At 36.8% G+C, this 19,939-nt stretch overlaps 1 protein-coding gene across 2 annotated transcripts in view; it reads left to right on the top strand.

The window, feature by feature from the left end:
- Window positions 1-17,740, top strand: part of gfra3 (GDNF family receptor alpha 3) — a 31,472-nt gene extending 13,732 nt beyond the window's left edge. For both annotated transcript variants that reach the window (XM_079892650.1, XM_079892649.1), the window contains exons 3-8: window positions 1,339-1,431; window positions 1,644-1,992; window positions 4,579-4,688; window positions 5,083-5,217; window positions 6,015-6,145; window positions 12,900-17,740. In XM_079892650.1, the coding sequence (XP_079748776.1) occupies window positions 1,339-1,431; window positions 1,644-1,992; window positions 4,579-4,688; window positions 5,083-5,217; window positions 6,015-6,145; window positions 12,900-13,118 (1,037 nt within the window). In that variant the 3' untranslated portion in view covers window positions 13,119-17,740. The remainder of the gene's footprint in view (window positions 1-1,338; window positions 1,432-1,643; window positions 1,993-4,578; window positions 4,689-5,082; window positions 5,218-6,014; window positions 6,146-12,899) is intronic.
- Window positions 17,741-19,939: the final 2,199 nt, after the last annotated feature.

Below are 19,939 nucleotides of genomic sequence, written 5' to 3' on the forward strand. Positions count from 1 at the left end.
ACAACATGACAAAACCCTCCTTCAGGGGATGTCAACACAAAAGTAAAAGGCTTGTAAAATGTCTAAATGTGTTTTTTTGGGGGTTAGGCTAAGTGTTAAGTAATTATAACAAGACTTTATGGGAGAAAATATTTGTGGTGCTTGCTGACAAATTTTCCAGTATATGCTAATTCATTACTAAGGCATTTTAAGTTGTTGCTAGGGTATTCAGGAGGTTACTAAGGTGTTCTGGGTGGTTACTAGGGCGTTGCTAGGTGGTTTTCTTAAGTCTCTGATAGATTTTAGGTTTATTTATATACTGTAGTGCATTTCATACACAGTAGTAATTCATGCAAGTGCTTTACATAGACACATAAAACTAAGTTTAAAACCATTAAAAAATAAGTACATTTAAAGTCTCAGCAATGGTAAAAATACTCAGCAATGGTGTTGGCTTATGAATTTGCACATGGTTTGACTTAAAGCATATTAACAACTCCACATTGACATAAACAACATTAACAGCTTGATTTTCACCACAGGGGGGACTTTAAATAAATAATTAAAGAAAAAAATAATTAAAAAGTAAAAATAAAAATTAAATAATTAAAAATGAAAATAAAAAAGGAAATAAAAATTAATGAAATATGAAAAATGATTGAAATAAAAATGAAATAAAAATTAAAGTAAATAATAAAAATACAATCAAAATAAATAAAAGCAAAAATGTACTTAAAAGTTTAATTTTTAACTAAAAATTGTAAAAAAAGAATGAATTCATAAAATAATGAAGTGCAATCAATGTAAGTGAATGATTTATGTAGCACAAATAGATGGCAAAACATGCCAAAGTTTAAAACTTCTATTCTTTTCATCCAATAGATATGAACAGAAAGTCCCCACAAGATCAAATATACAGTAAAGGCCTGTGTGTGTGTGTGTGTGTGTGTGTGTGTGTGTGTGTGTGTGTGTGTGTGTGTGTGTGTGTGTGTGTGTGTGTGTGCGCGTGTGTGTGCGTGTGTGCGTGCGTGCGTGTGTGTGTGTGTTTTTCATACTCACTCATCTTGGCATGCGGCGTCCCCAGGGTTGTGTGATACAAATAGACTCATCGCTATTTTATCTTGCGTCTCGATCCAGACCCCTAAATCTGTGGACTGTCAGTTCAACAAATGCATACATCACAAACACTGGCCTCTTTTATTGAAATCCTTGAGAACTAAGTGAATCATAATCAAGGAAATATTATATAATCTCTGTAATTTGATTATATGCTGTTAATTAAGTCTAATGATAAGGTGTGCTTAATTAGCCTCAAACAATCTGATGTCTTCTAGTTGTGTGTGTGTGTATGCATTGCAGGTTATGATGACATTGAGACGTCCCCATATGAAGACATTGAACTGGAACTTGTGAGAAATACTGAAACATCAAAACTAGCCTCAATAGTTTCAGGTACTGCAGACACATCAGTGACACGACCAAATAAAATGTTTTCCTCCACAGCTGAATGCACTGTGATGATGGACGGAGTGTATCGCTGTATGTTTAATAGTGTTTTCCTTGTTGTCTTGCTGTTGGATTTGTGTGTGTAATATAAAAGGCTTTATACAGACCCCAAAAAGTATTTGGACACTTAATTGAAAGTCTCTTTTCCTCTTTCTCAGTGTCGTCCCTTCCTCTGACGGATCAGAACCAGTGTCTGAAAGCAGCTCAGGACTGTGGGTTGTACGAGAAGTGTGGTTCCCTGCGCTCTGAGTATGCGTTAGCTTGCACTAAGATCATACCTGGCACCAACCACTGTAACCGGCACAAATGCCACCGGGCCCTGCGGAGGTTCCTGGAGCGTGTTCCCGAGGAGTACAGCTTTGGTGTCTTATTTTGCCCCTGTTCGGATACTCTATGCGGGGAGAGAAGGAGAAAAACCATCGTGCCCTCCTGTTCCTATGAGGAGCGAGACGGACAGCCCAACTGCCTTCATCTGGAGAGCTACTGCCTCAAAGACAACCTGTGCAGGTGAGATACGTGTCTGTTAGCAGTCGTGCACACTATAAATATCACATTTGGATCTTTTCAATGAATCCGTTTAATTGGATGAATTATTAATTCACAAACAGAAATAAGTCAACAGCCCGTTGAACCAAACCAAATCTTATTTCTGATATGTCAGAAATATTTAATACCAGAAATGTTACAAATAAAACATATCTGAAATATGTTTACTGCCTCTTCTGAGAAAATGCCCTGCACTTTTCAAATGTTTAAAGGTCAGTGCGATTTTTTTCGAAAGAAAATTCTTATTTATCAAGGATGCTTTAATAGATCAAAAGTGACAGTAAAGACATTTAAAAAACATTTCTAGTTGAAATAAATGCTGTTCTTTTGGACTTTCTATTCATCAAAGAATCCTGAAAGAAAATGTACAGTTTATATAACAGTTTTCAGCAAAATATTAAGCAGCACAAATGTTTTTTTTTTAACATTGATAATAATAAGAAATCTATTAAAACATATGATAAAAGCTATTTTAAAGTATTTTCAAACACACATAGTTGATTTTAATAAACAGCATTTTATTGAAAAATGCAAAAATGTTTTCAGGCAAGATATGTAAATTAATTTGAGTGTATTATTTATTTAAAAATGCTAATTATATTTAGCTTCTAAGGATACTTTTACGATACTTTAGTCAATGTTCTGAAAATGGAAAAGTTTTTACATTGCATTTTTTCGCATAAAATCGACAGCGCTGTCAAAATGATGATCCACGAAAACAATTAAAAACGCTGTATTCTGCTGCCAGGCCAGTAGTTGGCGATGTCACTTTGTAAAGAAACACTACGCGCCTATAGACTGCACACTTTATACGCGTACGCATGACGTCACCGTTTTCACAAATTCACGTTTTTGTAGTTGGAGACGATAACTGTATCGTTTTCAAAAACGTGCGATTTGAACTAATTTTCAACTAAAAACGGAAACTATTAATGCATTTTGGTCGTTCATTTACACGACAACGGTGTTTTAGGGGCATGAAAATGCGAACTTATGAAAATGGGTTTCAAAGTGAAAGTTTATTAAAAAAACGATACTGTTATCGTCTCCAAACGTGAATTTGTGAAAACGGTGACGTCATACGCATGCGTATCACGTGTTCAGTCTACAGGCGCGTTACAAAGTGACATCGCCAACTACTGGCCTGGCAGCAGAATAAAGTGTTTTTAGTCGTTTTCGCAAATCTGTGTGGTCGGGGATCATTTTGACAATGTTGTCTTCTATACCTGAAAAATGCAAAGGAAAAACCTTTTCCGCTTTCTTTGAATGTTTTAAAGCATGTCACATTCCACGACAGAATGTCAGAGACCAAATGATGATGTAAAAATCTGCTGAATCAGTTCTTGAAGCAAACTGTTTGAAAGAACCAATTTGTGTAACCGATTCTGACATACCACACTGTCATCAGATGTTCTAACCCTCATTCAAACGAGACAAACCTCAGCTTTGATAACAGCACAGCATGATAATTTCCACCTTTCTTCTTGAAGTACAAGACCTCCCTTTTATCTTCTTTTAGAAACAGATGTCTCTGGCAGTTATGCTTATCTAAGCATCATTAATAGCACAGAACATGCTGAGCTGGATGGAAGAAAGGACAACAGGTCGCATACTGTATGTTTAGACACGTATACTGTGCATTTAAACAAGGATAAAAATGAGAAATGTTTGGAAAATGCAGACACTAACCTTCAACATGGACACATTTTTGTTAGCGTGGTTCATTTTCTCAAAGGAGGCAGTCCTTTAAAAAACATTACGCAATAGCATTAGATATCTAAAAAAAACCTAATCACTCATTAAATTACTGAATCCCAATTTATTTCTAAAGCAGTGCTGTTATTGTTAACTAAAACTACTATTCAAAATTGATTTTCATTAATCGATTAAATAAGGTATGAATATTACATGAAAAATGTATTCTTAATAAACGTAACTGAAAAATGTGAAATTATACTTTGGCCACAAACTGAAATAAAATATGTTTCATTTCTAGTACTAAAATGACTAAAAGTGAATTAATTAATAAAGCTAAATAGAAATAATAAAAAACATTAACTAATAAAAATGACAAATGAACAAAACAAAGTGACTAAAACCTACACTAAAATTAAAAAGGAAAATGAAAATAAAAATAAAAATGATTTCAAAATGATTAATAAATACTATAATAGTATATAAACAAACACTGTTCTAGTAACACCAACATTTCAGAGGGAGGCAGAGTAAAAAAATGTTTTTTTTAAAGTAAAACAACGGCTCAAGACCGAGCAGAAGCATTAGCAGTTCAATGGCCAAGCGTGCATTTGGTAAATAATTAACCTAATATAGCTTTCACCCACAACTTGTTTGTCAGTAAACCAGTTACAACTATAGGGTGAACATTACATTACCTAATTAATATTCACAAACAACACTGTATTAAAAACAAAATCTGATTTGACCATCTGATCATGCATTCTGTGTATATATTTCCTCTGTCAGAATTTGAAATACATTTTAGTTGAATCATTCTGTGTCTGTATTCAAATTTGTCTGGTCCATCAGGTCAAGACTGGCTGATTTCCAGCAGAACTGTCAGCCGTCTTCTGTCTATCCCTCCGGCTGTCTCCGGGAAAGTGGAGCCGTGTGCCTCAAGGCCTACGCTGGGCTCATCGGTGAGAAACCACCTTGGACGACCTTGAAAAAATGGACGCTTAATGAAGAGTACAAAACGCACAAATCGATACGCCACTGCGCAGTCTGTACTTAAATAATATTACATTTTTAATGACGAGCACTTCTGCGTCCTCATGGAGTGAGTTCACTCACTGAATTGGTAACGGGAACGATTGGTCAGTGGAGTTTGAGTTCAACTTCATGTCGTGGGTTTCACTTATGTTGAATTAGCAGGACAACCTGAAGCAACATAATTAAAGTGGAGGGGGGGGTGGATAGACTACACTGCTTGGAGATTCTCCCAGATGGGCTTCGGGCTAATTGGCATGGGATCTTTTTCTCTGGCTGGCTCTCATCCCCTCTTTCTCTCTCCCTCCCTCCCTCCCTCCACAGGTACCATCATGACACCAAACTACGTGAGCAACAGCAGCACAGAGGTGTCGCAGTGGTGTAATTGCGAAGGCAGCGGGAACCAGTGGCAGGACTGCCTGCGTATCCTGCACATGTTCACCAGCAACACCTGCCTGCGTGAGTATCCCAGAATATCATTTACAGATCATCTTAATGTCAGAGAAAATGAGTGTAAATATGGCACTGCTCTGACATATTTGCGGTATAACATGCACAATTTTTTTTCTGTGATGACATTTTTCCTATTGAAACAGGAAGTTGGTGCGGGTTCTTTTTTTAAATAGCCAATTGCCTTTAGTTTAAGTTACGGCTTGGCACAAATCACCTTCTCCTGCAAAAAAACTCCCAGTAATGTCACAAATAAGTTAATACTTTTATTCAGCAAGGAATAAAATAAATTGTAAATTCACAGTATAACTCTTTTTACTGTATTTTAGCTCAAATAATTGCAGACTTGGTGAGCATAAGAGACTTCTTTAAAAATAAATATATATATAAAAAATTACTGACCCCAAACTTTTGAAAGGTAGTGTATGCCTACTCTAAAGTTTCAGAAGTGATCTCAACAATGTCCTAAACTGTGCAATCAAGACTGCAATCAAGATTTTAATACAAACTCAAGCATATCTCATCAAATTCTTCTATGACTATGCTATCCACAATAATTTATATATGCCCAGATTTAGTCATTACTATTTTTGGTCCATTTTTGAATGTGGATATGGACTAAATGGATATAGGATACAGATAACTTCAAACAGATATATGTTAAAAGTCACAAAATTTAAATGGTTTTAAAATCTTTCATATTTTAGAATCAGTATCTGTATTCATATCTTTGTAATTATTCTTATTAGCAAGTAAAACTGTCAAAAAAACCAATCTTAAACTCACCCGATCTCTTTACCTGACAGGTAATGCCATTGATAACATGGGAAGCTCCACCCCTCGTCCAGTAGAGGGAACGCCCCTTCCTCCACCGCGCCCCTCGCCTCAGGTCCAGCGTGATGAGCTGAACATCAACCTGCTGCCTGAACCCAATGTAGTGAGTAGTGAACACATTTCCTAACACAAAACCACCATAAAACTATCAAGCTCCTCCAGCTCCAATGCCAACTCAAAATGATTTATATATAGAAGAACCATTTATAAAGCTCTGCCGATGAGTTCTTTGTAAGCACAATAAACCTGATTCTTAATTCTTGTTGTGGTAATAGCCTCGATTTAACAACCGAATGACCCACGAGTTTGGCCTTGTGTTTGATTTTGGCCCTTCGATACATCAGATTTCCCCGCAGTCCTGCCGCTTTGAGCATACTGATGGATCAGAGAACTGAAGTGAAACGTTTATGCGCGGCTGATCGTGTCACTGCAGAAAACACACGGTCACATGCCGTCGCCCCGGCAGCCGCTACAGTAAGCACAAAAACGCTTGTTCTGAATTCCCACCTTATGCATTTAGTGTGGCTTCCCACGTGCGTAATGGATGCTCCCAAAATGTTCCTTGTTAATTTACTGTATTGATTCAACTGTGTTTTTGTTGTTCTGTCTTTTTAGCGCCCTTTGAAAGAAACCTATTTCTTTAACCAAATCAATAGGTCACGATGCTAAAGGTCCTAAAGGTCCGACCTCTAACCCACTATGCACATGACCTTGTTAAGATGTCCTATTTGGTCTTTATCATACTTTAAAATGGTAATTTCATGGATGGGTCATTCTATGAAAATGTCCATTTTTCTGTCCCTAGCCTTTACAGAAATATTACACTTAAAAAACACGTTAGGGTTACAATTTCTTTACATTTTAAAATAAAACAATATGTTATTTGAACAATTACACCTTCTTGAGCCATCAATGTGGCAATATTTGATTTTTATTAATTATATAGAATTTCAAGCACCACAGAAGTGCCCGTCCCCACAGTCATGTACAGAGGAAAAATGCTTTATTTTGGGGTCAATAACAGATTTTTACACCATTTAAAAAATACAATAATGTATACATAACTATCAAATATATTATGTAAATGATATATATTTAAAAAAATGCAGAATAAATATTATAAAATGTATAATGAAAGTAGTGGTCCCCTGGAGTTGTGTCAATGGTGTTACCGTTAAACAAAAATCTCTTATTTTGAAATAAAAATCACACTGATGACATCACTTGACTTCCTTCTTCCAATTTCCTGAATATCTATGAAGAAAAGCCCATGGTAGATCCACTGTCTCTTTTCAGTTATCAGAAATCTTCTCATTTATCTCATGATTTCATATGAAGCTTTTAGTTGAAGTCACTGGTATGACCTACTTTACTGTTAGGTAATTGTAAAAAAAAACTAGAATACAAATGGATTAAACTACTTAATTTAGTTAGTATACCATGATTGACAACATGTGGTTTGTTACCTTGCAGCAGCCATTTTGTAAAATACATTTTTCATGAAAATTGTCACTGGTGTTACTGTCACTGGTGTCACCTTTCTTATGGGTAACACCAGTGACTTCCATTTATAGATAAACTTTATTGTGTCACATTAATGAAATGTCACATGTGACATAGTAATAATGTTACATCCATTTAATTCTGCTACACTCAAAAGATAAGATTTAAAGGATTGCATCATTACTTGATTTTAACTGGTTTTCAAATATTTTCATTGTTATAGCAAATAGATGGTAGCGCAGATGAACTAACCTCATTCAAGCACACTTTTAACAAACCTGATTAAAATAAATAAAACATAATCTCCTTATTTGTTGCATTATTATTATTATTTTTTGCTAACTCTGTCTACATGTGCTGAAAAAAAATGTGCAATAATATTTCATAAAAACCTTTAATATTGCCAAAGAAGTAAGGTAACACCAGTGACAAAAAATGGTACATGCGGTCTTTAAATAAATGTACAAAAAATATAAAAAATCATTAAGCTGTCATGTGTGCGTATTCATAAAGTCAAAGGGTAATCTAATAATGTGGTGTAAGTTTAAATGTTAGAAAAAGAAATACATTTTAAGACATCTTGCCGTACCAAAAGTGGACGTTTCTGTAGAATGACCCGGATATGTTCACTTGATGTCATGGTTTTCAGGCATGCACAAAGATGGTAAACAAATGGCACATGTATCTAAAGAGATCACTGTGGGGTCGAATCAAACTGCCTGAACTGCCACCTTCAATTCAATCAGAAATAATCACACAACCCACAGGCTCTCAAGAACACAATCATGGAAAGGAATTAAATCTATATCGATTTGCTCTTCCCTTTAGTCAGATTACATTGTGCTTTGGAATGAGGGTGTCAGCTTTATTTTTCTTTCATTATGGCCAACCGCCAAACTTTAAATGACTCAATGAGACTTAGTAGGCAGCGTCACTGGATCAGATCTTTTATTTGTCTTGTGGCTACCTTGGTTTTATGCTGTATCTGAAACTGACTATACACTTTGCATCAATTTCTCTAAACATTTATCAGTAAGCAGTGAAAAGTTATTTGCATTAGTGTAACTCAATGGTTCTCAACCATTCCCCCCCCAACAATGCACATTTTGCATCACTCTTTTGTCTGACACAACCCATTTCAGGTCTTGGAGACTCTACTAATGAGCTGATGACCTGAATCAGATGTGTTTGATTAATGAAACATGCAAAATGTGTGGTGATGAACATGGCTCCAGGAACATGGTTGAGAACAACAGCGTCAGTTGCTAGTGTGCCTCTTGAGATCAGGGAAGTAAGGTTTATCTGCACAGCTCTCACTAGCTGGCCTCCGTTACACTCATCCCCCTAAACCTCACTCCCCCATCTGGGTCACGGCACCAATGTAACGCTCCGGTCCTACTCACCCCACTCCGAGCGGGACTCGAACCGACATGCAATATTATGTGAACATGAACGTGAACAATGCTCAGATAGGCCAGTGCTGCATCGTCACTAAAGTTTAAGCCTTGCCAATTTAAATATTCAAGCGCAAGAAGACGCAAAAGGGAAATCAATTCATTACTTGCGCATAGAATCCCTTTCGCATCTTCTTGCGCTTGAACAGACATGTTCAAACAAAATTGTCAAACTGCCCATCTTGGCAAGTATCCTTATAAACAAACACAGTCAGTTATGTCTTAAGTGAACGTAAACAGTTGAGAAAGAAAACGCATGTGTAACAGTATATTGGATCCATTCATCAGGTCTTAAAGTGACAGCAGCCTAATAAACCTGCTGCTGTTTTTTAATGCATACTGTGAGATTTATAATAGTCCTTTAAGAGTGTTTCTTGTCAGACTGTACGAATATGATGTAATCCATGTAACACTTTAAGATCTCAGCTGTCATTAATGTCAGACTGTACGACATACAAGACGCGTTAAAAACGCAAGAACTCGTCCAGAGTTTTACATCAATCAATGACCCATTCGGTGACGGTGAGCTGCATTACACACGGGATTGAAATGGTGACTAAAAAGAAATCTCCAACGTTTATTTTGGTCACAGTTTGTCTTGAAAACAAAGACAATTTGACGGTCGTCGTAGGAGAATTCACACTGCAGGACTGTGAGTCAAATCTTTTGATACTGCCAGAATTTCATCAGAGATGAAATTTGATCGCAACGGATATTTATCGGCTGTCGGTGCACATGTCAAACTAACAATCAAAGACTTCAGATTTTAGCCCAGGATCAGAAGAATCTTTTAGGATTTGCAAATGTGTCTCAGATGGCCAAATTGTGGCCAAAATCATACAGTGTGAGTCTGGTTTTAATAAGGATTAATCTCTATGTAAAATATTTCTGGCTGGTAGATTTTGCCATTGGCAGTTGTGGCAAAAAGTTAGTTTTAGGCCCTGTAAATCAGTATATAAATCTCGAGTGCAATTAAATAAAAATGCAATTAAATAAAAATGAATAAATAAATAAATAAAGTGGCTGGTGAAATCTTCTAAAATAGTTAAATTAATCAAATTAATTTAATATTTTTCTGAAAAAAAAAATGCTTTTACAGTTATAGCATCTACCAGGAGAGGCGAACTGTTAACGCTAACTAGCCAAACCTTGACCCCATTGACAAGCTATTTGCATAATATCTGTGCCAAAGTCATTTCTTGATAGACAAATAAGCTACTAGAGCTTCAGGGAGTAACACCATCCGAATAAATCATCTTGTACACTACTGATTTTTTTGTAATGAATATTTCTTGCAAAAATCATTTTGTTGGCTACTTTTTAATGGTTGTCAATAAAGAAGCTTGCTTTTTGACAGCATAATGGCGTAGTACTAAAGCGAATCGGCTAAATCCTGACCCCCTGGCTGTGTTATTAGCATTAGCAGTAGCATAATATCCAGCAAAAGTAATTTCTTGATAGCCGCGCAGCTTTTAGCGCTTCAGGGTATGACACAGTCGTGATAGCAACACTTACTTGACTATATATTGTAAAATGGATTGTGTATTCGCTGCCCACATAGAAGAGAAGCAAATAATCCCTTGGCATCCATAGGCATACAGACTTTATCAAGAAATGCTGCTCTGATCTGTGTGTCTTTGTGTTCCCATGTCCTCGCTTTGGACTGCGTTCACATCCTCTGTTCTCAGAACACACAGACCACAGCATTCAGCTTAGAGATAATCTGGGCCCACAGACAAAAAGGATTCAATTCAGTTTCTGCTGTCATTTATTTCTTTCCTAGACTCACTCTCTCACTTGTGTTCTCCAGCAAATCTCTCCTCTCCAAATGTGCCCGTCTTTCCTGATCTGTCTCTCTTGATGTGCTTCTCACTTCCTCGGCCTGTCTCTCTCTCTGTCTCTCTCTGAACGGATTAACTAAAGGTGTTTGCAAGCACGGTGCATCAGTCAAACTTAATTAATATTAATGTATTCGTACCCATCTGTCTGTCTCTCTCTCTCGCTACCTCTTTTTCTCTTTCTCCTTCTTTTATCGTTCGTTCCTAATCCCTCTCCCACGATCTCTCCGTCCCTCTCCCTGACAAACACTCACCATCGTACTGCTCCTACTTTTCTAAAAATGTATTTCTCAGGTGATTCATTTATTTCTCATATGATTCAGTTCACATACCATCATAACTTTGCCTCAGATATTTCTCATAAAGCTATATATTATAAACTATAACTATAATTACACACACAGAGGCACATATACACATGCATATATTGTCATGTGAGCTGGATATATATACATATATTATAAAAAAAAATAAAGTTTAAAGTTATAATAATAAAATATTAATAATCAAATAAATTCCAGCTCACATGACAATATATATATATATATATTCTTTCCATTGTTTGTTGCTGCCATGTTGTTGTTATTGCGGTGATCACTTGGCAAGGTGTTTACTTTGTATTAAAGGAAAAGTAATTAAAAAACACTTTACCAAACACTCTAACTTCCATTAGCCGGACTGCAAATAGACCCGCCTTCAAACTCATGCCATACACTGCAACAGTCGGGTTCTGGAAGTAAAAACCCCATTCATTTTCTCCATAGGAGAATTGATTTTGAACAATAAAATATAAGCCTTTAAAGACAGACCTACTACGAGTTACGAGGTTGTTAATCAATGGTATATGCTTTTGTTGAAGATATCGACCATCATTATATAAAAAACATTATAAGAGAAATCTCCACCATTCAGAGAACTGCAACAAGCAAATTGCTCCAAAAGAACACTTTAGTACTCGCCCCCTTTCATGACGCACTGTGAATGACCTGGAGTCAGTTTCCCTATGCTCTCAATTTATGTATCTTTGCCTTTTTGTTAAATTTTCAAATACTTTTTTGCTTCAAATCAAAGTTTATCATTTTGTGATTTACCTCAAAGCTGGTTGATTTGGTTAATGGCTTATAAAAAAAACTCCCTATGGGAAAAGATAAATACTTCCAGAACCAAGGCCGCTGAAAATGTGGAAAGGCACTATTGAACTCTATTGGTTGAAAATGTTGCAACAACTTAACCCTTGTGATGTGTTGAAGGTCTGTTATCTAATTTGGTGTTCCCGGTCAAAAATGACCAGCCTTTTGAATTCCTTGTAAATCTTTCATTATGCAATATTATCACCAAATGAATTCAATCTTTTTGTCAACTTGTTTTCTTTCAATTAGCACAGGCTGTGTATTTCTTTTTGGAACTGTTTGACCATAGGCCTCATTGATCTGAGCTGATGCACCTCAGTGTTTTTAGTGAAAAAGTTCACTGTGCTGCGTGCTTTCCTCTCAATAACAAAATAAACATGCAACAAAAATGAGAAATCAGCAAGCATTTTTTTAATAAAGCATAAGAAAAGCATCCGATCATGGGAACATGGATATGTTTGCACGAGCTCTGCAATTCGGTACTCTAGTAAAGTTATGCCACGTGTATTTATATAGCACTTTATACACTAGATTGCTTCAAAGCAGCTCTCCAGTGTGTTATTGTTTTCACTTGCGGCCGTCTGACCTCGACGGACTGAACAGGAGAAATGAATCGGAAAAGATTTTGATTTGATTTTGTTCGAAATGACGTCACATCAGTTTGTTTTTCGATTTCGCTTGAATATCGGAGCCTTAATGAGGCCTATGATCAAAAGTTCCAAAATGAAATACAAAACCTGTCCTAAATGAAAGAAAACAAGTTGATAAAAAGATTAAATCCGATATTTGGCACAACATAGCATAATGAGAGATTTATAAGCACATTTTTGTAGGCCGGTCTTTTTTGACCGGGAACACCACTCCTGAAAAAAACAAAAAAAGCACAAAAATTATCCAAGTTTTTTAGAGACATTTCTCTCTGTTTCCAAAAGGTGGTAGAAAGCGAAGAAGAAGATGAGGAGGAGGAAGAGGAGGAAGAGGAAGAAGACCAAACCGGAGGAGGGTTCAACGTCATCCCTCCGTTCTCGGACAAGGCGACAGTCACTAACCTGGGCTCTGAGGCCGGGAGAGTCCACAGCCGGGCCACCACCCTCTCCGTCCCTTACTTCCTGCTCACGGTTCAGCTGCTGATTTCCCTTTTCTGGGGGTAAAACCCTCACTCTCACACACACACACACACAAACACAAACACACTCACTCTCTCTTACACAACACACGCCAACACACTTATTCATGAAGTACTCGCTTCCATCCAGACTCTACAACCTATCATCGAGGGATGACAAGAACGACAGATCGGAGGGCAAAACGAGCGGACAACTGTTCTATCCCTCTTTCCTTCTTTCATTCATTCTTTTTCTCTTTCTCGGGAAGAGGGTCTGCTATAGATATAGCTGCTTGTTCATTAGGGAATCGCTTTCTGAACGGGATTCCCCGCCTGAATCATTTGAATCACACAGAAGATTCACAACTCCTCGGACTGACATTAGCCGACGGTAACCTGAATGATTTGGTCGTACCATGTATCAATGTGTAATGTCAGTGTGCTTCAGAAAAGTGAGTTCAACCAGGAAAACATTGGCGTCAGTCAGCATTTCCTGCGTTTGGAAAACCCGCCGTGTTTGTTGTCGCTGATCATGTCGTTGTATGAAATGAGACAAAATGTACGTGTGTTTGTAAGTACGTGATTCGCTTGACATCACTGCTCGCCGACGTGAGAGAAAAAAAACTTGTCGAGCACGATTCCCGAATCTTCCGTTTCTCTCTCCTCCATGTCTGGAGAGTCAGGCCGCACACCTAATCACACACACACGCCTCTGCCCTGCTGAGGAGCCGATCGCAGATGCAAGCGCTTTTCATTTATTGCTCTATCTGCGATGTGCTTTCATTTTTTGACTCAGCACAGACTGCGCACTCTAACCAGGGGCATAAATATAAAACACGTCCACGAACAGAAAAAAACATGAGTAATAAAGCCGAAAATCAAGAAATAAACACGCCAAATAAATAAATATGTGGCCGCACAGCAGGTGTCGGAGTCCGGTCTGGGTTTAGAACCCGAGGGGAAGAAACAGGAAGTCATTTTCCAACCGCCTGTCGCCTGGTACCTCTCCCTGTGCCTGTTGTTTTACTTTCACAGAGATAATGGCTTACAACACAAACTGTTTATCTTGTTGTGTGTTCACGGGGACGAATTACTCGTGATGGGAACCAAATAGAAAAAAGAGATCAAGGGAAAGAACAGACGGAGACGGGGAGAGACTCAAACCCTCCAGCCAAGAAAAAAAAAACAAAAAAAAAACATACAGTCTAGAATCACATGCTTTTTCTGTTTCTTATAAATCTTTTGCTGACACCAGTGCTTTTTTCTCAATCTCGTTTCTTTTGCTCTCTCTTCATTCGCTCTCGTGCGTGTCCATGGAAGCGAGAGAGACTAAGCATGGCCACTCTGGTACCGAATTCAATCAAGAACTTATTGTTAAACATTGATGGAGTAGGACTATGATCAGTAGGTTATGTAGTAAAAATACAAGATTCGGTCCCTTGCAGAATCCTATTACACTTAGATCGCACGATTGTAATGCCTGTTCAACAACATTACATTATCATCACAATATTGTCATCTAGATAATCAAAATACACTCTTTAAAAGAAATGTTCTATAGAACAAGTGCTTCATATATGTGACCCTGGACCACAAAACCAGTCACATGGGTACGTTTTTTGAAAATGAGATTTATACATCATCTGAAAGCTGAATAAATAAGATTTACATTGATGTATTGTTTGTTAGGATAGGACAATATTTGTCCGAGATAAAACTATTTGAAAATCTGAGGGTGCAAAAAAATCAAAACATTGAGAAAATGGCCTTTAAAGTTGTTAATTTATGTTCACGATGTGCTGCATCCACTCACAAAAATAAATGTTTTATATTTTTATTTACATTTAAATTTAAATGAATTTTTTAAAATAACCTTTAATTAAACATGACAGCATTATGCGATAATTTAAGTCATTTCTCCTTATACAGTGCTATGCATAAGTTTAGACACCCATGCTAAAGTTGACTAAAAAGAGGAATAAAAAATCATTTTTTGGAAATTGAACTTAATGCCTTAATTTAAAAAATTAGGAAAAATCCAACCTTTAAGGACACCAATTTTCTTTGTGAATGAATAATGTATCGTAAATAAATAAATGTTCTTCCTTAAAATACATGGTGCATAAGTTTGGACACCCCTATGTTAAATTCCCATAGAGGCAGGCAGATTTTTATTTTTAAAGGCCAGTTACTTCATGGATCCAGGATACTATGCATCGTGATAAAGTTCCCTTGGCCTTTGGAATTAAAATAGCCCCACATCATCACATAGCCTTCACCATACCTAGAGATTGGCATGGTTTTATTTCAGTTAGCCTAATAGCTGGTTTGATTTGCATTGAGAGATGATCTTATGGAAAGTAATCCATGCCAATCTCTAGGTATGGTTCTCTAGGTATTAAGGCATTAAGTTCAATTTCCAAAAGATGATTTTTTATTCCTCTTTTTAGTCAACTTTAGCATGGGTGTCTAAACTTATGCATAGCACTGTATATAACCTTCTTGGCATAAGACCTCTAAGAACCCCACTGACCCTTTATTTCTAGTGAAGCCTTTCTTTTTATTTACATTACAAGTAAATACTTATTTCACATGTTGTCATTCCTTTAACATTTGAACATCATTAGATTACTCAAAAGTATTTTTTTTTTCATGCACTTCCGTTCAAAAGTTTGGGGTCGATTTTTTTTAAATGTTTTTTAAAGAAGAAGTTACTTATACTCACTAAGGCTGCAGTTATTTGATCAAAAATACAGCAAAAACAGTAATATTGTGAAATATTATTCAAATAGAAAATAACTTTTTTCTATGTTAATATATTTTAAAATGTAATTTATTCCTGTGATGCAAAGCTGAATTTTCAGCATCATTACTCCAGTCTTCATGATCCTTCAGAAATCATTCTAATATGCTGATTTGCTGCTCAAGAAACATTTATTATTATTATCAATGTTGAAAACAACTGTGATGCTTAATATTTTAGAGATAGTGATACACTGTTTAATGAATCGAAAGTAAAAAAAAAAAAACAGCATTTATTTGAAATCATTTTTTGGGTAACATTATACTGTTACTTTCAATCATGCGCCATTCCTTTTTTTTTTTTTTTTTTTTTTTTATATATTACTGACTCCAAACTTTTCAACGGTGTGAAAGGAAGTACTGTACGCATATTCAGACCCCGTATCCATCTCTACACGTTCCCCTCCCTGCTCATCCTCCTCCTCTACGAAAGAAATTAAAGCTTAGCTAAAGTGCTCATATCTCATCTGGCATTCTCATGAAGCACCTTAGATTACCCCGACATGACTTAACAATCAGATTCTGAACTGATCTATTATGCGGAGGAACACCGAGGAGTGCTCTCTGATTGAACAGACGTCGTGCTCCTCAAGGTCAGCGAGCCACACAGCGCGTCCGCTCAATCAGCAGGGTTAATTAAGAGAAGAAACCAGAGCGCTTCTGGATTGATGCGCCTGTCCAAATAGCGGGCGGCCTTTATGATGGCTGTTGTTATTTTTTAATTGTTATCGGGGGCCAGTGTCGTCCGCCCCGCCATAACAGAGGGAGGCAGAGAATGAGTGACACCGGAGGAGGAGGAGAGAAAAGGCATGGGTGGCAGTGATTCACATTACAATATTTCAGAAAAAAATAAATAATCCATGCGTTAAATAAATGCACATTGCAGAAATGTTTCAGGACAAAACCTAGTGTGCTTCCTACTTAGACAGCGTTTTAAGGTTTAGCGAAGGCTGTTCTGAAATGTAGCAAGATACAGTACCTTGTTTTGGCCAAATGTTAATGTACGTCATTTCAGAACGGATGTAATGATGAACGAAGTTGGTTTTAAATATATTTAATTCAATACTGAAAAAAACTGATAAAAATACTTCAATCTAATTAAAAACTTAATGAGTTTTTAATTAGCATTTGTTTGACTTGTTTATCAGTAAAACATTTAAAAATTCTTAAAACTAGACACATTAACTTGAGCAACACTGTATAAGATATTAAAACAAATGTAGTTTAAATAAGTATTAAAAAGTTTGAAATCATTTATGCTTAAAAATAACTTCTTGTGCAGTAAGACAAATACACTGGTATTCTCTGAAAACAAGTCCTAATATCTAATGCTGTGTTGTTTATCAAGTAATCTTGTTTCGAGGATTTTTAGAAGTCTTAACTGGAACACATGGATGAAAAAAAGCTATTTTACCCAATTATTGTGCATATGCTGTAAAAAAATGACTCCTTAATGAGTTTTTAATTAGTCATTTTTAGACTTGTTTATCAGTAAAACATATTTAAAAGTCCTAAGAAGAAAATAAATGTACTTGAGCAACACTGCATAAGATATTAAAACTTTGGCAATTGTATACGAGTATATTTTATCTTAAAAAAAACTAGTGAAAAGTGCATTAACTCGTTTACAGTTTGAAAAAAAACCTCATATTCTCAGTAAACAAGACTGTTGCTTAATCTTCTTTCAAGGATTTTTAGATATTTTAACTGGAAAACAAGTGCACTATTTTTAATGTGTATTGGCGTATCATGTAATTAGCTTAGCAACATGCTAACATCAAACTCTATTGAAATCAATAAGTCGAGTTGCAGATACGTGAAGGTTTGGTGCCGGTCAAGGTGGTTAACATATGCAACTTAACTGATAAAGCTAGTTAACCAGCATGGTTTTGCTGGCGAGAACACCCATGTCTGAAACCAGCATTCAAAACATGCCAAGTTCTGGAACAGAGCTAGAGAGATGCAGCCCACACTAAATTAAACACAACAATTTTCGCTGTTTGCTTGCGTGTGCCGCATTACAACGACGACTTGGCCCGTATACAGATTTGCTTAATATGAGTCTAACATTTCCTCCGCTCCCATCTGCGTCTGTGTACACAAGAGAAACCTGCCACAGCGAATCCTATGCGCCGAGTGCTAGATTGCAGGGAGCAAGGGACAGGAAAAGAGATAAACACACAATAAGGGATAAAGGGATGGAGAGAGAGAGAGAGAGAGTATGGGTTAGAGAGAAAAAAGCACCCCAGCGAGAGAGCTGCGAGCGTGATGGAGAGAAAGAGAGGAGCGTGAAGATTGCATGAGAGAGAGAGAGAGAGAGAGAGAGAATAGTTTACCCTGTAGGCTCATAGCTTTATTATTATAGTATGCGGACACTGATTTATTTGGCGGCTGCAGGCACCCGTACTGAAACCCATTTCAGTTGTACTGATGTTGATTCGCTCTCTCTCCTCTGGCTCTGCATTGTGAGACCACTGGACTGCGTGCCACTGTTTGTCACCCCACAATGCACCATCAATTGCATGAAAATAATCACCACTGCTAATGTTTTTCTAATGAAGATGCCCAAAATAGTGTCTGTATTTAATCTGCTTTTATGGAGTGCACTTTTTTTTTTCTTTTTTTTTTACAGCGCTGTATTTTCACTTTTAATAATGACTTGACGTATTGTCTTTGTCTTGTTTTGCAGTTAATTTTAATGAAACTATCAACACTGAGCACTCTACTCTACTTAAGCATTTGCAGGCCTGCAGATTTCTGGAGAACTGCAACGGTAGTCATATCTAGACATTTCCCTTTGTGTGTTAAAATGCAAATGTGTCATTTCCACACCGCTAGGGTCAATTGGAAAAATAATTATTGCTTTCAAACAGGTTGCCCGAACACTGCTATTGGTCGCCCCAAACTTATTCAAAAGTATTCAAACAGAGAAATTATTCGAATTAAGTTTTTTGTGCCAACCAACAATTTGCTTACTTTTAGTCGTCTCTGCATATTCAGCTGGAATAGGAAAGTACTATAACATTGGAATATAATTCATTCAGGTTCATTTGTGCATTAGTGTCATTCGCTCATCTCCAAATTTAAAGGTGCAGTGACAGTTTAATCAGGCTAATGAACTATATGACTTAGATTGATGATTATTATTTATTATCTGATTAGTATTTATTGAACATTGGTTGTCAGTATTTTATAAAAGCACTCTTAATTTTTTGCACTGCAAATCATGCCGTTTGTATTGAGATACAAGGTCAATCTGTAATGTTTTGGGGCGAAACATCTTTTCCCCTAGACAAATTTACAGGTCCGAGTTCACCAAATATGAGCATCGACAGATGAATCAACAAACTGGTGTTTCCACTTTTTCTCTGGATTGAACGGAAGTGATTGGAAGGGTATAGCTGGACTGCACCTGTACATATTTGACCATGTTTAACTCTAATCCAGTGTAGAATTCCGTCTTGGCCTGATTATTTGCCTCAGTGTTGGCGCTGAATGATGATTGTGTCCATTATAGCCCTGAGTGATGTAGCCAGTCAGAGCTCCCTCATTGCTGCACATGCTCAGTCATGCAAAACATTTCATAAACATTAAGGAAGTGAAGTGGGAAAATACTTAAATAGCACACAAGATTAAATTTTAAATAGTCATTATACTTGAAATACTTGCCATTCGGTGACTGGTTGAGTGGACATGTGGAGTGTGCTGTGGTTCGAGCATGTCTCTCTGTGCCATGTTGGACTTGCCTTTAATAAACTCTTCCTCAGCCACTGCCCTCTGGGTCACTTTTCGGACCTGTTTGACTGTGCCGGTTCTTTCCCTCTGCTCATCTTCTGTTTATGTGCCCTGTTTCCTATCAGGTGTAAAAATGAGAATTCACTGTTTCTGTGATCCATGATAATGTACCATCTGAAATAAAAGACAGAAAACAAATCAGCTGTGCTTGTCTGGATGTCGTCATCTGTGCCTGTGATAATAGCATGTGTCAGCGTGAATGAGCATCAATGAGATTAAATGGTGCTCAAACTGAGACTTATGCTTAAGTCTCCTGCTTCTCAGGTATTT

This window comes from Squalius cephalus (assembly GCF_949319135.1).
Source record: "Squalius cephalus genome assembly, chromosome: 14".
Classification (NCBI taxonomy): domain Eukaryota; kingdom Metazoa; phylum Chordata; class Actinopteri; order Cypriniformes; family Leuciscidae; genus Squalius; species Squalius cephalus.